Below are 22,703 nucleotides of genomic sequence, written 5' to 3'. Positions count from 1 at the left end.
GCTGATCACTTGCTCCCATGCACACATGCAGCATTCATGTAAGTATTAGATATTTTTTCCCTAACAGTAACATTTGCTTAAGCCTTGAGTGAAGTGGGGAAGGGGGTGTTTACTCATTTTTTTTTCTTGCTTTTGCTGGTTATTGCCCAAATAATGGGTTCCATGGCACACTTCCAATTTGTATCAAGGGCTTCAGAACTCCCACATTCCTGTAGCAGCTATTCCAGCTTTGTAGTCATTTAGTTCCTCTTCTATATACTTTTTTGGAAGTATTTTTACTGGTTGGACTGTTAACAGAATGGAGTGGTGTGTAGGTGGCCAGCAGTTTCCTCGGTTTGCCCTTTTGGTCTTTTAATTCTTGTGAGAAGGTCCTCTTTGAGGCTTGGGAGTTGGCTCCACCTTTGACTCATCTGAGCCTGAGTTTACCTGTGTTCATTAGTATTGGAAGGCATAGACACATCTGAATAGTGGGATCTGGAGCATTAGCTCATTGTAATTCAGTTTTGATTATCTCAGTAGGTAGTGGTTTTAAGGTAGGAGGTACAAGCACTTCATATCCTTATGTGCTGTTTACTATAAGGTTTTTACATCATGTTACAGCAGCCAATTACAGTCCATTCTTTCATCATTTCAATTTAGTTCCATCAAAAAGTATAATGTACTTTAATTAATTTAAACTTGCTATGTTCACTTTTGTCTAATTTCATCTACACTTTTAGGTTCCATATTACATCAAGCTCAAGATTTATGGGAAAAAAAAATGCTTGAAAGCAAGTATTCTAAGTCAAGGAATGCCAACCAAATAAATTTAGAAGGCCAAATAGCCATTTTTAGAGACACTTAATTCTTAACAGTCTGACTGCCTGCTTGCTTAAAGCAGCATCTCAGAATCTTCTTTCCCATGGAGTGACTCAGGTGTTAGGTACACTAATGAGATATGACAAGGCCAGGACTGACTTGCAGTGTTCTGGAACTTCAAATTGGCAAGATTGGGTAAAGCTGTCCTAGAAATACTGTGGTAGACTGAAAGAGGCTGCTACACTTTGGAAACTTTTCTTCCCCTCCTACTACCAGCAGGGGCAGAAGAGGCAAAATTAATTTGTATTTATTAAAGTTATTTTAAAAAATTGAAGTTGTCAGCATTAGACTATATTACTAAACTCTGTAATCTTGGTTGTTGTAATTTGATGGACCAGACATATATGACAGGTACTTGATGAACAATATTAGCACAGTTTGTGTCTATGCATTAATTATCTTAGGTAATCAAACAGATGTTGATGGTTACAGCAACCAAAAGTACATAATACATTTCAGGTGTTTTAAAGTAATCCTCCTCCCTCCCCAGTCCCCATTTCCCTCTTAGGAAGGTTTGTAAAACCTATTCTACATGCTTTCTAAGCATTATGTTTTAGATAATTAAGTATATAAATAAATATATTTAGCTATATTTAGCTCATGTTGATAATAAGTAGCTGTATCCTAAATGTTTTAAAAGATTGTATAATCCAGGGCATTTGGGATTGGGGGTGGATGGGTGATAGGATTTGCCTTTGTGAACAGACCTTTTGAACAATTACCCCAGTCTCATTTGGAAGCTCTTCTTTAGTTCCAGGTGAAAGTAATAACTAACACGCAGCTGGAGTCAGTCTGTACCATTATTTCAAGTCAAGGGATTGTCTTCTTTCAGAGTCAGAGAATATTCAGCAGAGCACATTGCAAGAGAGAAGCTTATCCCTCTTAAGACTGATTGTCCTGGGAGGGCCCATTGGCAGGGCTCTGTCTTACTGGGAGGAGGTCATAATGACCAGGAATATGGCTGTTCCTAGGTAGGTCGTATGGATTCTGGATATAGCTGGAGTTATGACCGCGACCTTCTTGGACCACACTGACTGTGGGCTCTAAGGAATATAGTGAAAAATGAGTTCAGAGAACAGATTAGCTTTGGTTGCTTTGTTGTGGGAAAGAGAATTCTATTTAACTGGGTGGGGAAAGAAGCCAGGGATTTGTAAATCTGTGATAAATATGTGAGGGTTAGGACTGAGACATGCTCAAGAGATGAAAAATGGGAGTGCGCTGTGAGAATCCCAAGCTCTGGTCAAAACCAAGAGATTTAGAATATCCCAGAGGTGTAGGGGTCTTATCAGTGAGCCCAGGGACAAACTAGGAGAAAGTAGGAGAAGGCGACTTAGAAAGTTAATGTCTGTTAATTGTTTTCTTTTTTAAACTGGGATTTATATCAATTGAAGTGTGTGTGTACCCACGCCCAGTATTTCTGCTTCATATTAGTCCTGGTGGATTTTTTTGTTTGTTTTTTTTAAAGCAGAGTTGGCACAAGAATTTGATTTCCTGCATGAGGGAGGAGGGCAGTCCTGGGGAAGAAAGTTCACCTCGATTCCTTAAAAAGGAATAAAAGGTGTGTTTTCAAGACGGTAAGTGGAGAAAGGGATTGCTTTTACTTTAGATGCTGCACTTTTGTCCTGATCTTACTAAGTTACTTATTTGAGACACCTACCAACTTCATATATATTTTTATTAGATGTCGACAAGGATGGCACATCTGTGTACGGAGACCCTCTGTGCACAGGTGACTTCATTTCTACATAGCTGCTTTCTGGAAGCTTGCAGGTGAGGATGGGTGGGTCCTTAATTGTGGCGTAAGGGTTTTCACTGCTATTCAGGGAACAAGTGCTAGAACTGCACACGGATTCTTTCATGTAATCTGTAAGGCAAGAGAAATTTCTTAGGACAAGCAAGGACATAAGACTTAATTTAAATACCAGAAGCAGACTGCAGTCAAATTCATGCGCTTTCATGATCCTGGAGCTGTAAAAGCCTGTGGTAGTTGAAGATTTACTTCTTAAGTAATGTAGAGTACTTTAATGGGTAGGCAGAGTTCTTTTTCTAAAGAAATTTGTTTTTGGAGGGATAGAAACATTTTTGTTTTTAGTAGTCAGGTATAGCACCAGAAAGACTATTTCAAGATATTTATAATGGCTTTTACAGCAATTTAATTTTTATGAAATCCTGAAAGGATAGTTGATAGTTTGCATTTTATAGGATGAAGGCCCAGAGAGATGAAGAGATGAAGTGGTTAAGGTCACACAGCTCAGTATAGCAGTGCCAAGACTTTAATCCATGCCTTGGGACTCCTTGGCCTGTGTGTTTTCTGCGATATCATCCTTCTAAATTCTTTTTGATGACTAAGAAGCTTAAGTTCAGAAGAAGAGGTTGGGGGGCGGGGGTGGGTTGGCACAGGTGTAAGCAATTTGGCAACCTTACAGCAACAAACTAGCTGCATCCCTGCTCTTGGGAAGCTCGTGATCAGAGGTGGTGGCATACAGAAGTGTAACAGCTGTCAGAAGCACCTGGATCTCAAGCTAGCCTTCAGAAAATTCCTGTTTTCTAGCAAGCCTGCAGTGTATCCTCTTGGGTCATTTACCCCAGTTCTCGTGAATGTTAAACAAAATCTCTTTAGTAGTAACTTTTCTGATACTAGGAGAACTCACGCTTCCTCTCCTGCCACCTCTCAGGCATGCTCAGCCCCAAAACTTCAGAGTATGTTAGGGTACAAAAGGATGCAAGCTAGTTTCTAAAAATATTAAGCCAGGTAACCGTAGCTCCACTGGAGAAAGTCCTCTTGTGACTGAGAGTCACAAGTGACTGAAAGGATAGCCCTCCCTTCAACTCTACATCATTCCTCTTTTGGAGAAGATCACTGCCTCCTGTAGATTGTCCCAAGTGAGTCAAGACTTTATTACTCTTACTCTTTGTGTAATCTGGCAGCTCTGGCCCTCATCTGTCTGTGAGGCCGTGCCTGCCAGGGGGTCTAGAAACAACACTTGAGTTGCAAGGACTTGATAGTCAAGAGTGATCTCAGTCGGCTCTTAGCTCTAAATTTCTACGAGTAGTAGCAGAAGGTGATATTATTGGATGATCTTTCACTAGAACCACCACGAATTTATGCTTTCTGCTTCTAACTTGTGAGATTAATGGAAATGTGAAAAAGTGAAAGTGATAACTCAAAGGGTGACTAGATGTACCTTGGTCCAATGAGAGCAGAACAGAACACTCCATGTGGCTAAAGTAGTTGAGGTGTATTTGTGTTACGAGTAGTCTTTTTCTCTAACAGGTGACTGGTTGGGAGGGGATTTACTTTTCCATTAGTGTCAAGTTATTGATGTCTGTTTCAGCAGGTAAAATTTCTTCAAATCTTGTACAAAAGTACTTTGACTCATTAGTTCCTTCAAATCTTCATAATAGCCTCCGGTGTAGGTAGAGCAATACTATTATTCCCTCCTCCCTTTATTGCTTAGGAAATTGAGGCTTAAAGTGGGAAAGTGACTTCCCCAGAGCCACACTGCTCATCAGTAGCAAAGCAAGCTCTAGACCAGGGCCAGAACACTTTTCCATCACAACTTAGTCCACAGTGGAGTGGGACGTTGGCTTGGTCCCCTCTTAGATTGTCGCCTCTTTCTAGTAGAAACCCTGGAGAGGAGATAATATTCTTGCTACACAATGAGCAGTCCCAGGCAGCCCCAGCAAGGACTAAAGGGAGGCTGGATCACCCCAGCTGCTGGTGAGGCTCACATGGGGGAAAGGTGGTTGCGAGTCTTGGGCCACAGCCTGCCCTGAGTGAAGTAGATTTGCCTCTAGTAAGTACTTTGTTTATTCGAACACAGGAGTGGGGATAAGTCCAGGAACCTTAGTAGCAATGGCTTGTTGGTCCCAGTTTGGGTGTTCTGAACTTATTAGCCAGGGAGCAGTATGACTCTGCTTGTTTTGAAGCTGAGGCCTGGATTTGCTTGAAGAAGGGCTATCTCCTGAAAAGTCCTAACACTTTCACCTCCTCTCCTCCCAGCTACATCCTTTGACTTTGGCAGCTGCCTCAGCTGTATATTTTCTGAAACTTAATGAATAGCGATAGCTCACTTTGGCACATATAGCTAGTCTTTCTGGTTAGGTTTTTTGAAAGTTGTTACATCTCTGAAGGAGGCTGGACAGGAAGGACTAGTATTAATACTTTAGAAATGAGGAAACTGAAGCTCCTAAAGTTTGCTTAATATTAGTAAGTAGTTAAGACTCAACCCCTGTCTTCTGATACCCAATTAAGGGATTTTTCCCTCACATCTTGTTACCCTGTGCTCTTCTCCATCCCTAAGTGTAAACTACAGCAGCTTCACCTTACCTTCAACTAGGAACACCTTTTATCTGAGGCCCCGCTGAGAGGCGGAAACTCTAAGCTTTTTGTGGATATCCCGTGACTGATTGATTCAGTTATGGCAGAGGGAGAGCCTTGACTTTAACTCAATGCCTAAAAGAGCCTGAGCCAGCCAACAGTGTCTCTCCTTATTTCCACCAGAAAAGTCAGTGCTGCTTCCAACTTTTGGGGATTTTTTTTGTTCTGCAGCAGGGAATGCACCTAAATGGATAAAAGAGAAGTTGGGATTGTGGGGGAGGGGATTAGTCTCAGGGAGAAGCTGTATCATCTGCAAAGGAGCCAGTGGTAAACACAAAGGTTGGAGGAGTGTTGAGGTGTTGGGGGGAGAAAGTTGAATTATGGAATAATCTGGACTTATTTCTGGGAACTGCAAGTTGGGGAAGGGGTAGGCAGGCTGGAAAACTACTTCAGGAAGCTACACTTTTCTCCAGCTTAGTCATCTACCTGCTTGCCCAGAAGGAGGGAGAAGTGGGACTGGGGCAGGGTAAGGGTGAAGAATTACCAGCTGCTCTAAGATACTTCCTCATTCTTTTAGAGCTCCACCCTACCCCCACGCCAGTCCCTGCACTGGGGCATTGTGCAAGGAAAGGGGAAGCATCAACCAAGGCTACCCAAGCTCTGGTGAGTCACTCCTCCTTGATCTGTAATTAGCATTAATACTAAAGGCTTAGTTAGCCCTATAATGCCCTGGCATTGGCTCTCAACTAGTTCCTATCTCCCCAAAATGACATAGCCATATACTATCAGAAGGGGCCTCTGAAACGAGCTAATGTAAACATCTTCATTTTATAAAAGGAAGCAGCAAATGCAGAGGGGGAAGTGACTTTCCAAGGCCACCTTGTGTGTGGGATCTGAACTTACCCAGGCCTATGGGTTCACACTAACATCTAGTTAAGGCCAGTATTTCACTGTTGAGGAAAACCTAGGCACTGACCATTGCTTACTTCTTAGCTGACTACTACTGTTAGAAAGCTACATTGCCTTTTCCTGGGCCCTAAGTTAGCATCCTTCTCTTGACTGGGGGACAAAGATATGGGGGAGAAGGGGAGATCTCAGGGTCAAAAAGAGAACCACATTAGCTAAAAAAGTTTTCAGACTGTCAATGGGCTCCTAACTACCTTGGAACCTAAGGTGACTACGAGAAGAGATTTGGTTAGATTTCCAAGGAGCATACAGGTGGGGAGAGTGGAAGCAACAGTGGGACCCAGGATTTCAGGATCATAAAGGTGATGGAGAGGTTTGAGGACAATTTCTTCTACAGCAGTTAGGAATGCCTGATAAGAAATTGAACATGAGGCAGTTTGTTGCAGGATCATTGTACTGAGGGGGAGAAAGGGAGACAAATGATGAAGAGCTAAAATGAGGTTAGCACAGCAGTGCGAGTAGTCTCACATGACCTCTGGGATGACAGTGAGTGGAAGTCTTCAGTAAGTAACAGCTGAAAGGGAGCATCGACTTAATGACTTTTAGCATGTCAAAGCTGGAAAGGGCTTTAGGCGGTCCTAGTACAACACTGTCCCAGTAGAGGAAGAAATCTGGATCCCAGAAAACACTGACTTAGCACCACACAGCAAGAAAACTAGGACTAGAACCCAAGTCTTTTAACTCCCAGACCACGGCTCTTTCCTATTGAGTTCAGAGAACACTTAGACTCTCCACTCTTAGTGGTTCTGACTGGCCCAGTAGTTTTAGGAAGTAATTTCATTCCTTGTTCAAACTAGTTTATTAAGTGTTTATTTGGGAGTTCAGCTGGTTATTGGAGTTTATTCCATGTCTTTGATAAGTACTTCTGTAAAGTTTTGAAATGTGACATTCCATTTTCCCTCTTTTTGAATTCTCTTGTTCTGATGTGTTGGTTCCCAACACCTGTTGGTACATTTGCCTATACAGCCTTCTTTTCTGATTGGCTACAGTTATTCTTTAATTATTTACAGAGTCATGAAACAAAATCTGCATTCAAAAAGGCTCAAATGTATAATTCCACAAAAGAGGAATGAATGACACTAAGGTAGAGACAATGCTCTCCTTAGCTTTGTGTTACATTTATGGTTGTGAGTCTGAAAGTAGCTACTCTAATCACAATGTGCAGGACCACGAAGTGCATAGGAAAATTGTATTCTCATTTATTGAGGTGTCTAGGCCTGTCTGAGCTTATTTACAATTGAGTTGTGCATATTCTCAGAGCTGGAATATTTTTCTTAATATTTCTGCCAAATCCCCATGCCTCTTTTGAGACAGAAACTGAGGTCCCAAGTCAATGCTAAAGAGTAGAGCTGTCTTTTCTGTATTTAGCCTTACCTACTCTAATGGTGCTTGCTTTCGTTTGGATGGTTTAAGTCAAAACTCACAGAAACTTGCCAGAATGATGTTTCCAAGGGAATAGTGTCCTTTGGCTGCCTAGAAGCCTAGGGTGACCTCTTGTCTCAGGTCATTCTCTTGAGTGGTACACATCCTAACGTGCTGATAGAGACTTGCCCTTGTTCTCTTGCTCAGAACACAATTCTTACAATTCTTAACACCGCTACCCACCCCTAGTCCACCCCATTTCTAACAGCCACCCCACTAAGGGCTATGGACAACTAGCTCTCCTTCGTTAGGAAACGGTCGTGTCTGAAAGATCAGAGCAGTAATCCAGGAAAAATCTGGGTCAGTCTAGACCAGTGGTTTCTAAGTGTTAGTTGGGTGATATGCTGTATATAAGGATACCCTGAGGTACTCTGTGCAAATGCAGATTCCATGGCCCCAATCTAGATCTGCATCAGAATCTTGGGGTGATGGGGTGTGAACATCTGTATTTTTCAGCAAGCTTTCCAGGTGATTCTGGTACACAGCTAGGTTTAGGATATCAATTGAGATCTCTGCTGTCAGTCATCTCTTACTCGGTTTGGCTGAGACTCTTAAATGGACCTCAGACAAAAGGATAGCCCTATCGCATTGGTACAATCTTTGTTTTTGTTGTTGTTGTTGTTTTTTAGGCAAGGCAAGCCTTCATTGACCTCACAGATTGCAAGGACCTTGTCAGTTTACAATCCCTTATTTTTTACGCTTACAGCGCCTGGTCTTCCTAGGTGGTCTCCCATCCAAGTACTAACCAAGCCAACCCTGCTTAGCTTCCAAGATCAGATGGGATTGGGCTTGTTCAAGGCGGCATGGCCGTAGACAAGGTACAGTCTTTATGATATGCAAAAATGCTTCCCATCTATGATTTTTATTGAATGCTTATGACAGCCTTGTTAGGCAATAAGACAGGCATAATTATCCCAACCTTGCAGATGAGGAAACTGGACCTTAGAGACCTCTAAGGTCACAGTTAATAAGTGACAGTAATAAGTAACATAGTTCCAAAGCTGCCTATTTCACATATTCTGTCATTTAAACCTAGGACCTAAGCCCAGGGGCAGGACCTGACCTTTCATCATGGCTTCACCTGTAGATTTCCTAGAAGAATGATCCGACTTGCAGTTCCCATGTGTTGGGATTGGTCCTGGCTTCCCTGTTCTTAGGGGCAGAGATCTCTTGAGGGAGAGATCTATTAGGGTATCATTTTCATTCCTTGTGCCCCAAAAAGCCAGCAAGTGCAAGGTGGCGTTCCTTACCAGTGCAATGACAGGAGGCCTCTGGGGCAGGTAGATTGACTTTATTTCAGATTTTTTAATCAATTTAACTCGTACTAATTGGTTGGATAATGACATTCTACATTTCCAAAGACATTTAGTTGGCATCTATAAAAAACCCACAGCATTTGCTAAGCAGGTGCAACTGAAATCGAAAGATGAATTCATTATAGTTGTTCTTCCTGGGCAAAGCTACCCAGCAGCCCCAGGTCTTGTGGTCTTTTAACTTTTTGGGGGGGTAGGGGAAGAGATGCACAGTTTTTCTCTGGTAGAATTCCTGGCCATTTCAGATCTGCACTCTTTATCTTCCTAAGCCCTTCTAATGGGACGTCAGGATTGGATACTCTACCTTTGAAGCCTTTGTCCATAATGTATGTGTTTTGACGTCTATCCATTCCACAAGCACCTGCAGAAAAATAGTATAAGAAAAATAAGGGGGTGAGGTTTATTTAGATTGCATGTGTTGTTAGCTTCTTTTTTTTTCTTTTTTCTTCTTTTTTTTTTCTTTCTTTCTCCCCTACCCAGAAAATAGTTCTATAGTGCCCGAAAATTATTCTGAGTTTAATCTACTCAAAACCATTTTGACCATACAGGAATTCTTAAAAGGCTCATAAGTATTAATGGTGAACTACAGCGCCCCCTGGCATATTCAGCATTCCTCCTCTTTAACCTTCACTCTGAGGGGAACGTATTCCAGATAATCAAAGACAATTCTGATGCCACCTGCAGTCACTATAAGTGAAGTTCCAGGCTGTGAAAGTATAGCATATGAATCAGAACCAGTCTTAGCTCAGGGAAAAGGTGCATGATATTCCAAATCTAATTTTGATTGGATTTTAGAATAGTGTTGAAGACTGTTTCTTACCTCTCACCTCTGGTCCTGCCTCTCTTGGATCTGAAACTTGACTGAAGGGACCCAGAGAGGGAGGTGGACAAGTGGCTGAGGTTCTTGATTAATCTTTATAGGATGTGCAGTCATTCCCATCCAGTCAGTTTTTAGTTACCCATTCTTTTGAGTGGACCATTTGCACCTAATTGAGAGCTGTCTTTGAAAAGTATTACCAGTGTTTTTCAATCCTAAGGATTTTTCTCTCTTTTGGCTGTCACAGTTTATCTTAGGTTCCCACAGTACATAGTCCTGAGCTCCAGCCATAGGCAGGACATACAGCCTCAGGGACCAAGCTCAGGTTCTTTGCTGCCGTTGATTCTAGAAAAGAAATTATCTGGCATTTTTAGTTTGGGACAGTAATGATACTGGCTCAGTCAAAGCCTTTTTTTTTTTTTTTTTTTAAACTGAGGACACAATACCAGGCGAGGCATGCAGCAAGTGCTTACTAAAATACGATTTGGCTCCACTTACCAGTTTCTGACACTGAAGACCAACCCACTGCTGTTTAGATACCTCCCCATACCTTCCCACATAGAGTTCCCAAATTGAATTTATAGGAGTCTACTATCTGTCTGCCTTCCACACATTACTGAGTGATAGGGCAGAACCAGGTCCAAATTTTTCTCATTCGCTATTCTTCTAAAGGACCTATAGGTACCTGTGCCCTTCAGAAACATGACTGCAACAGTCTGTTCTTGGCATCAGTTCAGTACTTTATACCAGACAAGGGCTTCCTTTGCCTTCTCTGAGAGAGGGAGGCTAGGCTGTTAACTTTTCCCCTTTTCATAGAAAAGGAAGCAGGCACAATGAGGGGCAGTGATTTGCCTGAGATCACACTAGCAAGCGAGAACTTGAGTTGCAACTAGAGCCCAGATCTCCTTAAGTATTGTCTCACATTGGCCTGCCTGGGTATAATTCAAAAGACTGTGTGGTAGCTCTGGCTATACTGGTTCAAGAGTGAGAGCTCAGAGGATGCTCCCATGTGGAAAGAGATACAGGGGGTTTGCGGGGGGGCGGTTATTTGCTGGGGTTATTGAATGCCCTGCACACTGCCAGGGACTCCATAGCCAAGAGCACAGTCTCCTGGGCACAGGCTCAGGATCTTTGCAGCCCACGCCTACTCAACCAGCAGATAAATGTAGAATCTCCAGTCTTGTTAGTGTTATTTGACCCAGGGACCTGCAGGAGTTGGTAGAGCTGCATTTCCCTTGAGTTCTAGAAACCAGCTAGAGCCTGAACTCAGGCCCAGGTTGTCCAGTGTGCTAAGGTCCTGCCCTAAATGGGCTACTTTTAGGGAGGCCGCATTCTCTGTTCATTCATAGCACTCATCCCTATAGTACCTCCTTCTGTAACTCCTACACACATACTCCCATTGCAGGGCTGACTTTCCAAGTCTTTCTTGTAACTTGCCCAGGACACCAAGTTTGAACTTAATACATGAGCACAGAGGATGTTGGTTGACACATTCTGCCTCAACCTCTACAGATCTCTGCTTGACACCCCTACCCTAGGATCTATGAGAGTTTGGCCTGGGCCATGGGTGAGTCTAGGTTCTCTCTCTGGGTGACATTTGGGCTTTTTGGCCAGAGAGACAACTCTTTGTCATCCATACCCAGAGACCTCCCCCCGCCCAAAGGTGTTGCCGTTCCCAGGTCATTTCTCAGTGGTTTTGAATTGTATTGCAGGGAATGCAACTACTTTATGTCCCCTTTACCTAATACTAGTCATAATTTGTCCACATCCACAGACCATGATGGGAACAAAGAGGTGATGGGGGATCCAAACAGGTTTCATTTGTTAGGGGACTGGGCTGTGACTAATGTCAGGAAGAAGTGGGGCTCAACAGAGAGAGTTTTGGGAGCAATGGGGGTGAGTCAAACAAGAGGCAGGAATGGGAGTCAGGGCAGGTGCTGGGTCTAGACTGGTATGCGAGCCTAAGGGCCCAGAGATAGAGGGTAGGGCTGGGGGTCTAACCTGGCGAGTGTGGCTCAGCGGGGCGGCTGAGGTGTCTAAGTTCAATGTAGAAGTCCTCGGGCGGGTACCTGGCCTCCAGGGCACTGATCTGGAAATGGGAGTCTAGTGAGGAATGACAGGGAGGAGCCATTATTCCCAGGGCCCTGGTATGGTAGGAGTGAGGAAAGGTGGGGGATAAGGGACAAGGCAGGACATGCTGGAAAGAATTACGGCTTTTTTTGTGTAGCATCTAAAGGGGCTTGGGCCAGCAGGGCCAGGGGGATTTGCTAGTGCTCAGGCTATCAGCCTTGCTTCCTTTCACTCCCTGCCCACGCTTCCTCCCCTACCCGCCAGAGCAGTGGGCTGAGGGAAGAAACCCTTGAAAGGGGTACCTTAGTAGGAACTGTGCCAGGCAGGGGTTCCTTTTCCAGATGGTGACTGCATCTTTTGCCTCCATCTGGAATCCCCACATCTGGGGCCCTAGCTGTCTCCCTGGTCCTTGGGTCATAGCCACTCTCTCCCTCTTCCCCTAGTATAGGAATGAAGAAGGTTCTAGGCTTCGTTTGCTTATAAGAGCTGAAATAGGGACCTGGGTTTCCTCCCCATACCCTTTCTCCTGGGGGAAATCATGCTCAGGATTTGTCTACTAACTCTCTCTCTCTCAGAGCTAGACAGCCTCTCCCCCCCCCCCAACACCTCAATGTAGAGGAGAGAACAGGGTGCAGCATGATGGCAGGGGACCACTACTGACCTAACACGTTCACATAGCTGTAGGGGGTCCAGCCTGCTGTGTCTCTGTCAAGGGACTTGTTACTGAGCTGTTTGGAGAGTAGGAGAGCCAGTTAATACCTAGTGCTCCAGAGTTGCCCCTGCCACGCCTTCATTTTGCCCAGCCTTGTGCACCCACCCATGTGGTGATCCTGACCCACCACGGGCCTAGATCGTTGAAGGAAAAGGAAAGCTAGGTGTTCCATGACAAGCCACCATGGTACAGCTGAGGCCAGAGGGAGCAGAACATACCCTGATCTGTCTGGCTGAACTTGTAGGGTTCCCAGGTCCTTGGGGTAAAGGGGGGCAGGGGCAGATCATCCCAAGAGCCAAGAACTGGCCTGAGCCAAGCTAGCCTGACAGGGGAAGTAGGTCAGCTGGGTGGGGCTGAGCTGTAGGAGAAGGGGCTCTGGGAGTGTCTCAGCTGCTACACAAGGCCATGTCTAGCGCAGAGGGAGGAGCTGAGGCTGCCTACAATATCACTGTCACTCTGCCACCTGACCTGAATGTGATTCACCCTTTCATATGACCAAAGGAAAGCTTCAGATAGGATGTACTTATAGTATAATCTTTCCTCTTCTTGCATTCTCACAGCTGTATGAAGCAAGGATGGTTGTCCTCATTTCCCAGATGGGAATCTGAGTCCTGCTTGTTGGCCTTGCTTTTGGTTATACAAGGAGTCAGTGGCAGAGCTGGGTCAACTCAGGTCGCACCTACCAGACCCATATCCTTTCCTTGTCATCACAACTGCCTATCTTTGCTACATCTGCCAGGCTGAGGAGTCCTTGACCACACAGAACCACTGTGGGCCACTGGGGTGAGGTGAGCCAGAGGGTCGCCAGGTGGATCTCGGCATAACTCCAGCCCTTTACTGAATTTCCTGTTAGAATGAGACCAAGAATGACGGGGCCTTTGCCTTTCATCCCTGGCATCCTTCATCTTTAACCTGCTACAGCCTTGATAAAGCAGTTAATCAAGGGCCTCCTTCTGGGAAAGTCTGCATCCCCTTCCCTCAGCTTCCAGCAACTCAGATAAGCTTAATAATGCTGAAGCTAGGAATGGGGTCTGAGCTGAGAAGATGCACTGGAAGGGGGCCTTAAGCTACAGGGCTGTGTATGGGGCTAATGGCCACAGACCTTGCATGTGGGCCTCAAGGCATCCTGAATGCAGCACTCCCATTTTGCAGGAAATCTGAGGCTGAGTGTCCCTGAAGAGAGTGGCCGTGGGGTGCTGGCTTGATGGTTGTTGCCCTTGGGGCTGTACAGTGTCCGTGTTATTGTTAGGGGGTTCAGGCTATATTGCCAGTTCTGTGGCAGTAGGCACAGTCTGTGGACTGATGGACATTTTCTGTGGAGCAGACAGGGAGAAAGGTTTCCCAGAACTCTAGGGCAGAGACCTGGAGTATGTTCCCAGAATGAGTGTTATAGGAAGCCAGGAGGCCGATCTTGCTATTGTGTGTGTGTACATGTTTAGGTAGGTGTCAGGTGTGTGTAGCATGAGCCCATCAGAACAGTCCTTGAGGCTGTTCTTTATTTCTGAACCTCCCACTCTGTGCAGTATGGGTCCTAGCACACCAAGGGGGCTCACTGCATGTGTGTTCTGAGACATCCTTGTCCAAAGGCCTGTAAGAGGACATCTTGCCACCAGCCCAGGGCTCTGCTGGGAGCTGAGAGGGAAGACCTATAGGGCTGTCAGTAAGAACACTGGCTATGGCTGACGTTTGGGTTCCACGTCCCTTTTGTTGGTTCTGACTGCAACAAATGGTTGTATATACTGATGACAGGTGATATGTCTAGGTACAAGGACATCAGGTGGCTACCAGAGTACAGTGGTTGCTCTGTAATGTGCTGGTTGTACACATGGTGTTGGTAATGTACTGCAGTGATTGGCAGTGTAGTGTATTGGTCACAGGTGTTAACATGTGACAAAAGTAGCTACATGGTATACATGGTCATGTGGGACAAGAAGGCTACCCATGACTATCTGATCACCTGACTTGGTACCGGTTGGTCTCGCACAGGGTGTAGGGGTAGATGTTACATTAAACGACGCTTACGTCGTTTAACCAAGCAGGGTTGGTTACATGTGATATTATTGGTTACATGGTGCTTGCTAGCTTCATGTAACTTGTTGGCACCCTGCTACATGCTTTACAGAGTGTTTACATGTCCCATGGAGCACAGGGCTGCATTTAATGTATTGGTAGTTGGTTCCGCATGGACCCTCTAAGTGGAGTGTATAGTTCCTTCCTGAGCAGAAGTGAGAGCTGAATGAGAGGAAAGTGGATAGGGGCTGGGGAATCAGGGACCCGGTACCTTAGTGGGGCTGTTCCTGTCCAGAGTGCTGGCCTGGCTGGTGGCAGGCCCCCCACACGCCAGTGCGTGGTAGCTGGAATTGGAAAAGCACTGGGCATAGCTGCTACTTTGAGACAAATCTGGGAAGAGAACAAGGTGCCACATACCATCATACTCCTGCCCTTGACATGAGATGCCCCAATACTGATGCTTGGGCTGGGCAGCCTTGAGAGTGCTCTGCAAAAAGACAGCCAAGTCCCCCAAGCTTTCTGGCATCCACTAACCCCACAGAAATCTGTGGAACCTGATTTGCCCCTTCCCTTGTGGTGGCCTTCCCTGCAGGATGCAGATTAGTCGTGGCACCAGCAGCTGGAGCATGGATGAGGGAAGAGTGTTGGCTTTGACAGTCTCCTATGTCCCTGAATCACTGCTTATCTGTGCTGATCCTCCCCTGCCCCCCCATGCCCCGCCTCCCCCAGGGTCAGATCCCAGTAGTGAGGCCCAGTCTTGTCCTCCTGCCCTTTGGATTGCAGGGCCTCTTGACAGGGCTGGAGAATTCCAGTGAATGACATGGGGAAACCTGGCCAACCCGTTCATTATAGTCATAGAAGAAAGTCCCTAAATCTTTGTGGGCTTGGGCTTTTATCAGAAGATACCTATTTGACTGAAACTGGGGGCAGGAGAGGAGTGCATGCAGGCCAGGGTCTCTAAAGGCAAGGTCTGCATCTGGGCTGCCTCTGTCTATCCTGCAGTACCTAGCATGGAGCTGGGCCCACGGTACACAACACTTAGCAGGAATGGGCTGATGTGATATGGGTTTTCTAAACACAAGGTATAGGTCAGCCATGAGCTATGGAGCCAGCTGGAGTGGGCTGTCATTCTTGTGCTCACCCAGACAGGCCCAGCCTCCTGTAGTCCAGGGCTACTGGCAGTTTCAGAGCATTTGACCTCTTTTTAATTATGAAGCAAAAAGCCTTCCTTATTTCTAAGGCAGCAGTCCATGGTTTAGGGGAGAGGAAGGATCTGGCCCAACAGCTCCAACCTCATCCCATTCAGATTCCCAGATAGAACACCCATTGGAGTAGTTGCCACATTTGTGGACAGTCTGGGTTCCAGCAGGCCTAGCCAAAGGGACATTGCCCTCACTTTCAGATCTCCCCAAGTTGGGAACCATCCCCTTTCACTATAGTAATAGGGCCCTTCTAACTCTGGGAACAGAGAAGGGACGGTTACTCTGAGGCCTTCACCCAAAGAAGCAAAATTGGGTCAGGGTCTCAACGCTGGGCTCCAAGGCCAGTTTTGGTGTCACAGGCATCAGGCTTGGGAGAGGTTCCCCTGGAGAGTTTAGGAAAGTTATTGCTTAATGTTGATATTCCTGTGGCAGAAGGATGGGAAGATCTGGGGAATTGGAAGGAGGCTCCTAACTGCAGGCACATAGTGCTGGAGGTCCAGGCAATGATACCCCATGAAGCCCCATCTACCTTTCCCAAGTAGGCTCCGGCTTGTCACCCCCATTATCTCTCTAGAGGAGTCTGAGCATCCAGCCCCATCCACCAACCCTGTAGGCACGACCTCCCACGGATATGGCGTGGCTCTTCCTGGATTGTACGTATATGGAGGGGGAGGAGAGTGGGGTGCGGGCGCATAGCCCTTACCTGAGAGGGAGTAGTCAGTGCTGGTCATCCTCAGGGCAGGTGTGTAGGAGACGCGGGGAGCCAGGTCACGGCCCTTCTCTTTTTGCCGCCGTCGGCGCCAGGCGAACAGGCCCAGCAGCACCACAATGAGGAACAACAGTAGGATGATACCTGTGACAGCGCCCACCGAGTGCCGCTCTGCACCCAACGCTGGGCTGATCTTGGTGTAGGGATTCAGCTCCTCCATCATGAGGGCAGCTGCGGGTGGAGGGAGGGCCTGAGCCTGGGACAGGCCTCCTTGTTCTTCAGATCTCATCTGCCAGGCCTAGATTCCTCTAACGTTAGGAGGCCTGAGTTCTGGTCTTGGCCCTATTTGGATTTCTCAGGAGTTGGAAAAAATTGGACTCAGCTCTCTCTCTGCTTATTAGCTGTGTGACTTAGATATGACTTACTTAAGAGTCCTCAGTTTGCTCATTTGTAACATGGGACAGTAATCCCACCCTCCCCAGGGACTGTAAGCACCATATGACAAACTGACAATGAAAACTGTGAGCGCTATGCCAGTATACCCAGGATTACTGCCCACAACACCCATCTTGATATATGTGTGGGCTAACCCCCATCAGAATGCAATGTAAATGGCTTGGCTCTTTTTCTGTTAACGTGGATAACAGCCCATTCTTATCCCCCATCTCCTAGAATCAACAGCAGTATAATCCCTTACATGTTTGTTGTAGCACTTTACAAAGGGTTTTTATGTCTACAAAACCATTTATCAAGTGCTCATTTATGTGCCAGGCACTATGCTGAGTCCGTTATTCACATTACCTCAACTTGGTCCTCACAACTGCTCTATGGTGGGGAGGGGTGTCTTCTGACTGTAGAGCTGGAGCTAAGGTTGAGCCCCTTTGGGCTCCTTGGCTCTCAGCAGAACCTTGTGCTGTGGCAGAAGACAGGGATTAATCTCTTTCTACTTTGCATGTAGAATAACAGGCCCAGCAAAAGGAAATGACCTGCCCAAGGACACCTAGCAGGTTGGCAGAACCAGAATTTGGCAGATCTTCAAATGGTCTAGTGACCTTTCCACAGCACTAGCTTGGCTACAGGAAGCTTGCCAAAGATGAGCACAGGGAAGCCGTGACCAAGAGGCTGCCTGCTCCATCTACTTCTCTAGCCCCTGGTGCCTCTGCCTCCCCTCTGCAGCCCACCCTATTCCTGTTCTCCCAAATGTCGATAAAAGGAAGTCATGAAGTATCCTTATACAGTCGAGTTGTTCTCCCTGGAATCTCCCCAGAGTCTGTGTCCATGGGGTCCTTTCCACAGCCCTCTGCCTAGGGATTCTGCCATCTGTGTATTACCTTGATCACACCTGATTCCTTTGAATCCAGAGCTGCAATAACAGGTGCCGGTGACGTGGTCACAGGTGGCATTGTTCATGCACTCACATAGCTGCTGACACCCATAGCCAAAGGTTCCTGGGGCACATTCTGTGTAACACGAAAAGTGGGGGTAGACAGTGGTACACAGCGACACTCACCCTTCCCATCCCATATGTGGACATCTGTGCTGATTAGCCAGTCTGTCTCACAGAGTCTCTGTAGTTCCTATTGTGCTTTGGTTTGATACTTGGGGGTAGACAGCACCTCGAGCCCTGAGTGGGGGGACACTCACCCCTCTTTTTTCCTCACTTGACCCATTTATGCAACATTCTTCACATTCTGGGCCCTGAGCTGGGTGCCATAAGGGCTTCAAAGAATCAAACCAGCTGTGCCTCCCTCTACTCCCTTATTACTCCCTCAAGCCTCTCCTACGCCTCAACACCCCACCCCACCCCCAAACCGGAGGAAGAAACTTCAAACACCATTTAGGAACAAACTTTAGGTTTTTTTTTTCCTTGGGAGTTGCTCCAGAAGTCAAGGGAGCAGGTTTGCAGAGACCTGGAGGCTGAGGCCTGGCACCGACACCCAGGGTCATAGGTTGGGACAACTTACTCTGCTCACAGTGTCTCCCGGTGAAGCCTGTGCGACAGGTGCACTTGCCGCTGATGTGGTTACAGCTGGCGCCATTCTGACACTGGCACACGTGCCCACAGTCCTTCCCATAAAAAGCTGCTGGGCAGCCTGGAGAAACAGGGTAGAGGCAACTTTGGAGGTACAACTGGGACCAGCCGTCTGTCTGCTGCCACCTCTCTGATAGCTGGGGTGAATAGTGAGACCATGCACCTGAGCCATCTCCATACTCTGAACTCTCACACTGAGGGGGTGGGGAATCCTTTGGACAAAGGTGCCTTGGAACCAGAGGCCAGGCTAGTCACCTGGCTGTGCAGCCACAGGTCACTCTTCACTCTGGGCCCCACTGTCCAAAAGGAGGGTCTGGTCTTTGCGATTGCTGGAATACCATATGGCCCTACCCTTCCAGGATTTTGGGCCCATCAACCCCTGAATCCAGCCATGCTCCCCCTAATCCTAGAAGCTGGAGTGTCTTACAGCCTTTTGGCCGCCGCCTTCCTCTCTCCACTGCAGGCCTAGACAATGCCCCAGGCAGCCAGCAGGCCGCAGCATGGGATTCCAAATAGCTGGGAGGCGGGGCTTACGCTGTGTGCAGAAGAGTCCGGTCCATCCCGGGGTGCAGCGGCAGGCCCCATCCTCAGCACTGCAGGTCGCCCCGTTGTGGCAGCTGCAAGTGTGGAAGCAGGCAGGGCCCCAGAATCCAGTTGGGCAAGCTAGGGATGGATGGAATGCAGAGGGTGAGGGCAAGGCAGAGAGGAGCAGATGAAAAGGCGGGGGAGGTACACGTCAGAGCCAAAATGCCAGGAGATACTCAGGTGGCATTTCTTGGCTTTCAGAAGGATTAACATTCCCAGAATTCCTCCATTCCTCCATTGGCTCAGTCGTCCAGATTCTCTGCCCATTCTTCCAGCTCTGAGGGTTCCTGAACCTTCCCTCTCAGAGGACTGATTTGGAGTGGGACGCATGTGGTAAACTTCATTTACCTACCTCCAAACTCCAGCATGCCAGTCCCTGCCTCCTCTTCCTCTCCATCCAAGCATAGGGGGTACTCCTTGCTCAGGTGCTGATGGAGTGCTCTCAGCATTAATAGCATTAATGGTACTATGCCAACAAGGTCAATACCTTTAATATTAGCAGTTAATAATGCCAGTGACTAATCCTAATAATTCATTATATTAGCTAGAGAGCTAAGTGGGACTCAGGTAGACATTCCTATCTGCAGAAGATTTCAGCCCTGGGAGGTGGACGCGCCAGGGGCAAGGAGTGAGGTGTTTTGAGGCTTGACCCCGGGTTAAGGGCATTCCCAAGGGGCAGCAGCTTACCCTGTGAGCAGTCCTTGCCAATCCATCCGGGGAAGCACTGGCAGGAGCCATCGATGGGGCTGCAGGTCCCATTGTTGACACAGGAGCAGAGCTGGGCACAGTCCTGCCCAAAGTGCCCTCCAGCACACACTGTGGACACAAGACAGCCTGGCACCTGCCCTCCCACCTGTAATCTTCAGACCACCATCCACAGCTGCACCCCCAGAAGTTCCCAGGCCACAGCCATGGCTACCCTAGGATCATGGACCTGGGTAGAACTGCCCATCTCGGCAACCCCACCACCCTTCTCCATCTGCACATGAATGAGTTCCCCTCATGTCCATAGCTGCATTCTTTGGGAGGCTCTATTAACGATCCTTTCCAACACAGGAGAAAACTGAGGCCCATGGGGTAGCATCACTTGACTTAGGTCTCATAGAAGTGGAGAGGCTGAGAGAACACTCAGTCCAGTGCCCCCTGTACTGCTCCACAGCCTTCTGTTTTCCATGACTACACTCTTGCCAGCATCACTGATCCCATAGCCATGAGGGCAGAGAATGTCAGTAGCTGGAAGGAGAGGGACAAATGTAGGTGGCAGGTCTGTCTGCAGTTAGACTGCTGGAGGACTGGCTATCCCTGTCCACCTGTTTCCTCTGTCTCTCCAAATCCGACCTGTTCCTCAAGCCTCAGCTCAGCCTCTTCCTCAAGAGAGCTCTCTGGGTCCACAGGGCGCTCTCTCTCATTGAGCTCCCATGGTATTTCCACTCTGAGTCACTTGTAGGATTTTGGTCCCAGCCCCTCTTGGAGGAGTCACTCCTTGGTCCCTGGAGGAAGGGCTAGTTTCCTCACCTAGGCTGCATGCAAGCTCCTTTAGGACTAAATCTGAGTGTTAATTGAGCACCTACCACTCATTTCACCCTGCAGTTCATCCTCCACCTTCCTCCTACAACTTGAGCACAGCTCTCTTCATGGCGCTCCTATGCTCTGCTCTGACATGCTCATTGGCTCCCCATTGCCCTGGAATGAAATCTGGATCCTAGAGATCAGCACTTTACCGACCTCACCCAGACACATAAGCCACTGGTCTATCATACCACTATCCAAATACACTCCATGCCTTTCTTTCTTTCTTTCTTTGTGCTTTTGCTCCAGCTGTTCCCTTCCAGAATTTTCCTGACCCTCACGTTCAGGTGTGGACATCCTACTCTGCCTACAAGACTCATCTCAAATGCCACCTCCCCCAGGAACCCTCTGTAGGAGGCTGCTAGTCTTTTGATATTAATTTTCTTCTTAGTAGAGTCTTCAGTTTTAGCTGGGGCTATGGCCACCTGGAATAAAGACCTCATTTGGGCTCCTGCACAGTTGGGTATGGCCATGTGACTACATGTGGCCAGTGGTAAGTGGAAATGTGTCTCTGCCTGTTCCTCCTCCTTGTTGAAGGATAATGTGGATTAGGGATGAGAACTGTGGGTAATATGGCTGGAGCTCAAGCAGTTATCTTTCATCAGATGTGGAAGCCCTGTGCGGAGGATGGCTGAACAAAGTAGGAGAAGCCTGGGTCCCTGGTGTCCTTGTGAGCTACCCTACCATTCCCTAGTGGCCTCCTTCTGGACCTTTCTTATGTGTATTTTTCTTTTTGTTTTAATGTGTGAGAGAAATAATGTTCATTATTTTCAAGCCAAGTATTTTGAGTTTTTATGTCACCTACAGCTGAACTTAATCCTACCTGATTTACCCCTGTTCTCTGTTCTGGGGGACTATGTGTCCCTTTTTGAGATTCCAAAAACACTATCGGTTTCTTCCCTGGTTTTCTGTTACTGTGACTTGTGAACTTGTTTCAGGCCAGACCTGGGCTCCACCCATATCTCTGTCCCCCACGAGGCCTGGAAAAACAACAGGCACTCAAAGCATGGTGACTGAACATGTGGAGATAAACTGGCCATCCCTTTCCCCTGACTTGACTCCCACGTTCTACTGGGAAAGGCTAAGCTCAGAATTTCCCCCGCTAGACTACAGACTATGTAAGGGCAGGGAACCTGGCTGTCTTGTTCTTTATTGGGTCTGAGTGCCCAGCACAGTACCTGGCATACAGCAAACACACAGGAAATGTTCCAAAATGGCCCAAATAGGCCCCAGCGGCAGCGACCTTCCAGTGAGTTCTACTGGAAACCTCTCTCTCTGAGCTCCTCTCAGTTCAGCATGCTCTCCTCAAAGCCCAGTTCCAGCCAGCCCTACATCCTCTAAGAAGGCTTCCTTGCCTTCCTGTTATGGGAGAGGAAATCCTTGAATCCCTGAGCCACATGGAGGAGCATGGGGGAGGTATCGATTCTTAAAGAGAAGCAAATTCCCCAGGGCCTAGGTCTCCAAAATCTTGGGCTGCATTCTCTCCTTTATACCACACCGCATGGCACTCATATGGCCAGTCCTTCCTCAACCAGATTGTGGATACATGGTGCCTAGGACCTGTGTCCACTCTATGCCTCTCCTGGACATGATTAGTGGTTGGGACAAATAATAAAGGCAGCATGGTGTACCAAGCTCTCCAATCCAAAGCCTTGGGTTTGGGTCCTAGTGTTATTTATGTATTCAACAAGCACTTCCATGCACCAGACACTGTTCAAAGTGCTTCACAAATATAAGTTCAATTACCCTTGTAATACTCCCATTATTATATATTTTCATTAATACTAAGCCTTGCCCACTGCCTCAGGCTATAGTTAATAGCTGTGGACAGGCTGGCTGATTGGGGCCCTGTGCTCCTGGCAAAATCCTTAGCTCCTTCCAGGGCAGGTCCAGGGTCCGGAGGATGACACACATCTCACCTGTCCACCTGTCTGCAGCTCAGGCTCCCGCTTCAGCTTACTGAAAAGCATGTCACCGAGCTTCCTCTTCCCTGCCTCTGGGAGGTACTTGATTTGGGGAACCTATTCCCCCCAGTCCTCACCCTCTGTGAGAATGAGGTGCCAGAGCTGCTCTACCTTACCCCCACCCCTAAAACCAACTCTCTGCTTCTCTAACAA

The 22,703-nt window shown here is 47.2% G+C and overlaps 1 protein-coding gene and 1 pseudogene across 2 annotated transcripts in view; both read right to left on the bottom strand.

Moving 5' to 3' along the window:
* Nucleotides 1–519: 519 nt before the first annotated feature.
* The window catches only part of MEGF11 (multiple EGF like domains 11), a 318,172-nt gene continuing 295,988 nt past the window's right edge, over nt 520–22,703 (bottom strand). The window contains exons 16-26 of one of the 2 annotated variants that reach the window (XM_039865256.1): nt 19,705–19,833; nt 18,967–19,095; nt 18,365–18,493; nt 17,732–17,860; nt 16,395–16,631; nt 14,761–14,879; nt 12,429–12,495; nt 11,699–11,800; nt 9,185–9,241; nt 2,516–2,722; nt 520–1,901 (exon numbers count right to left, since the gene is read on the bottom strand). In XM_039865256.1, the coding sequence (XP_039721190.1) occupies nt 1,741–1,901; nt 2,516–2,722; nt 9,185–9,241; nt 11,699–11,800; nt 12,429–12,495; nt 14,761–14,879; nt 16,395–16,631; nt 17,732–17,860; nt 18,365–18,493; nt 18,967–19,095; nt 19,705–19,833 (1,466 nt within the window). In that variant the 3' untranslated portion in view covers nt 520–1,740. The remainder of the gene's footprint in view (nt 1,902–2,515; nt 2,723–9,184; nt 9,242–11,698; nt 11,801–12,428; nt 12,496–14,760; nt 14,880–16,394; nt 16,632–17,731; nt 17,861–18,364; nt 18,494–18,966; nt 19,096–19,704; nt 19,834–22,703) is intronic. The other variant, XM_039865257.1, reaches the window with a different exon arrangement.
* On the bottom strand, nt 8,265–8,382 carry LOC120604634 (uncharacterized; annotated as a pseudogene).

Source organism: Pteropus medius, unplaced genomic scaffold (assembly GCF_902729225.1).
Source record: "Pteropus medius unplaced genomic scaffold, Ma_sr-lr_union100, whole genome shotgun sequence".
Lineage (NCBI taxonomy): Eukaryota > Metazoa > Chordata > Mammalia > Chiroptera > Pteropodidae > Pteropus > Pteropus medius.
The sequence above is the reverse complement of the archived record's forward strand: the minus strand, read 5'-3'. Positions and strand labels throughout refer to the sequence as shown.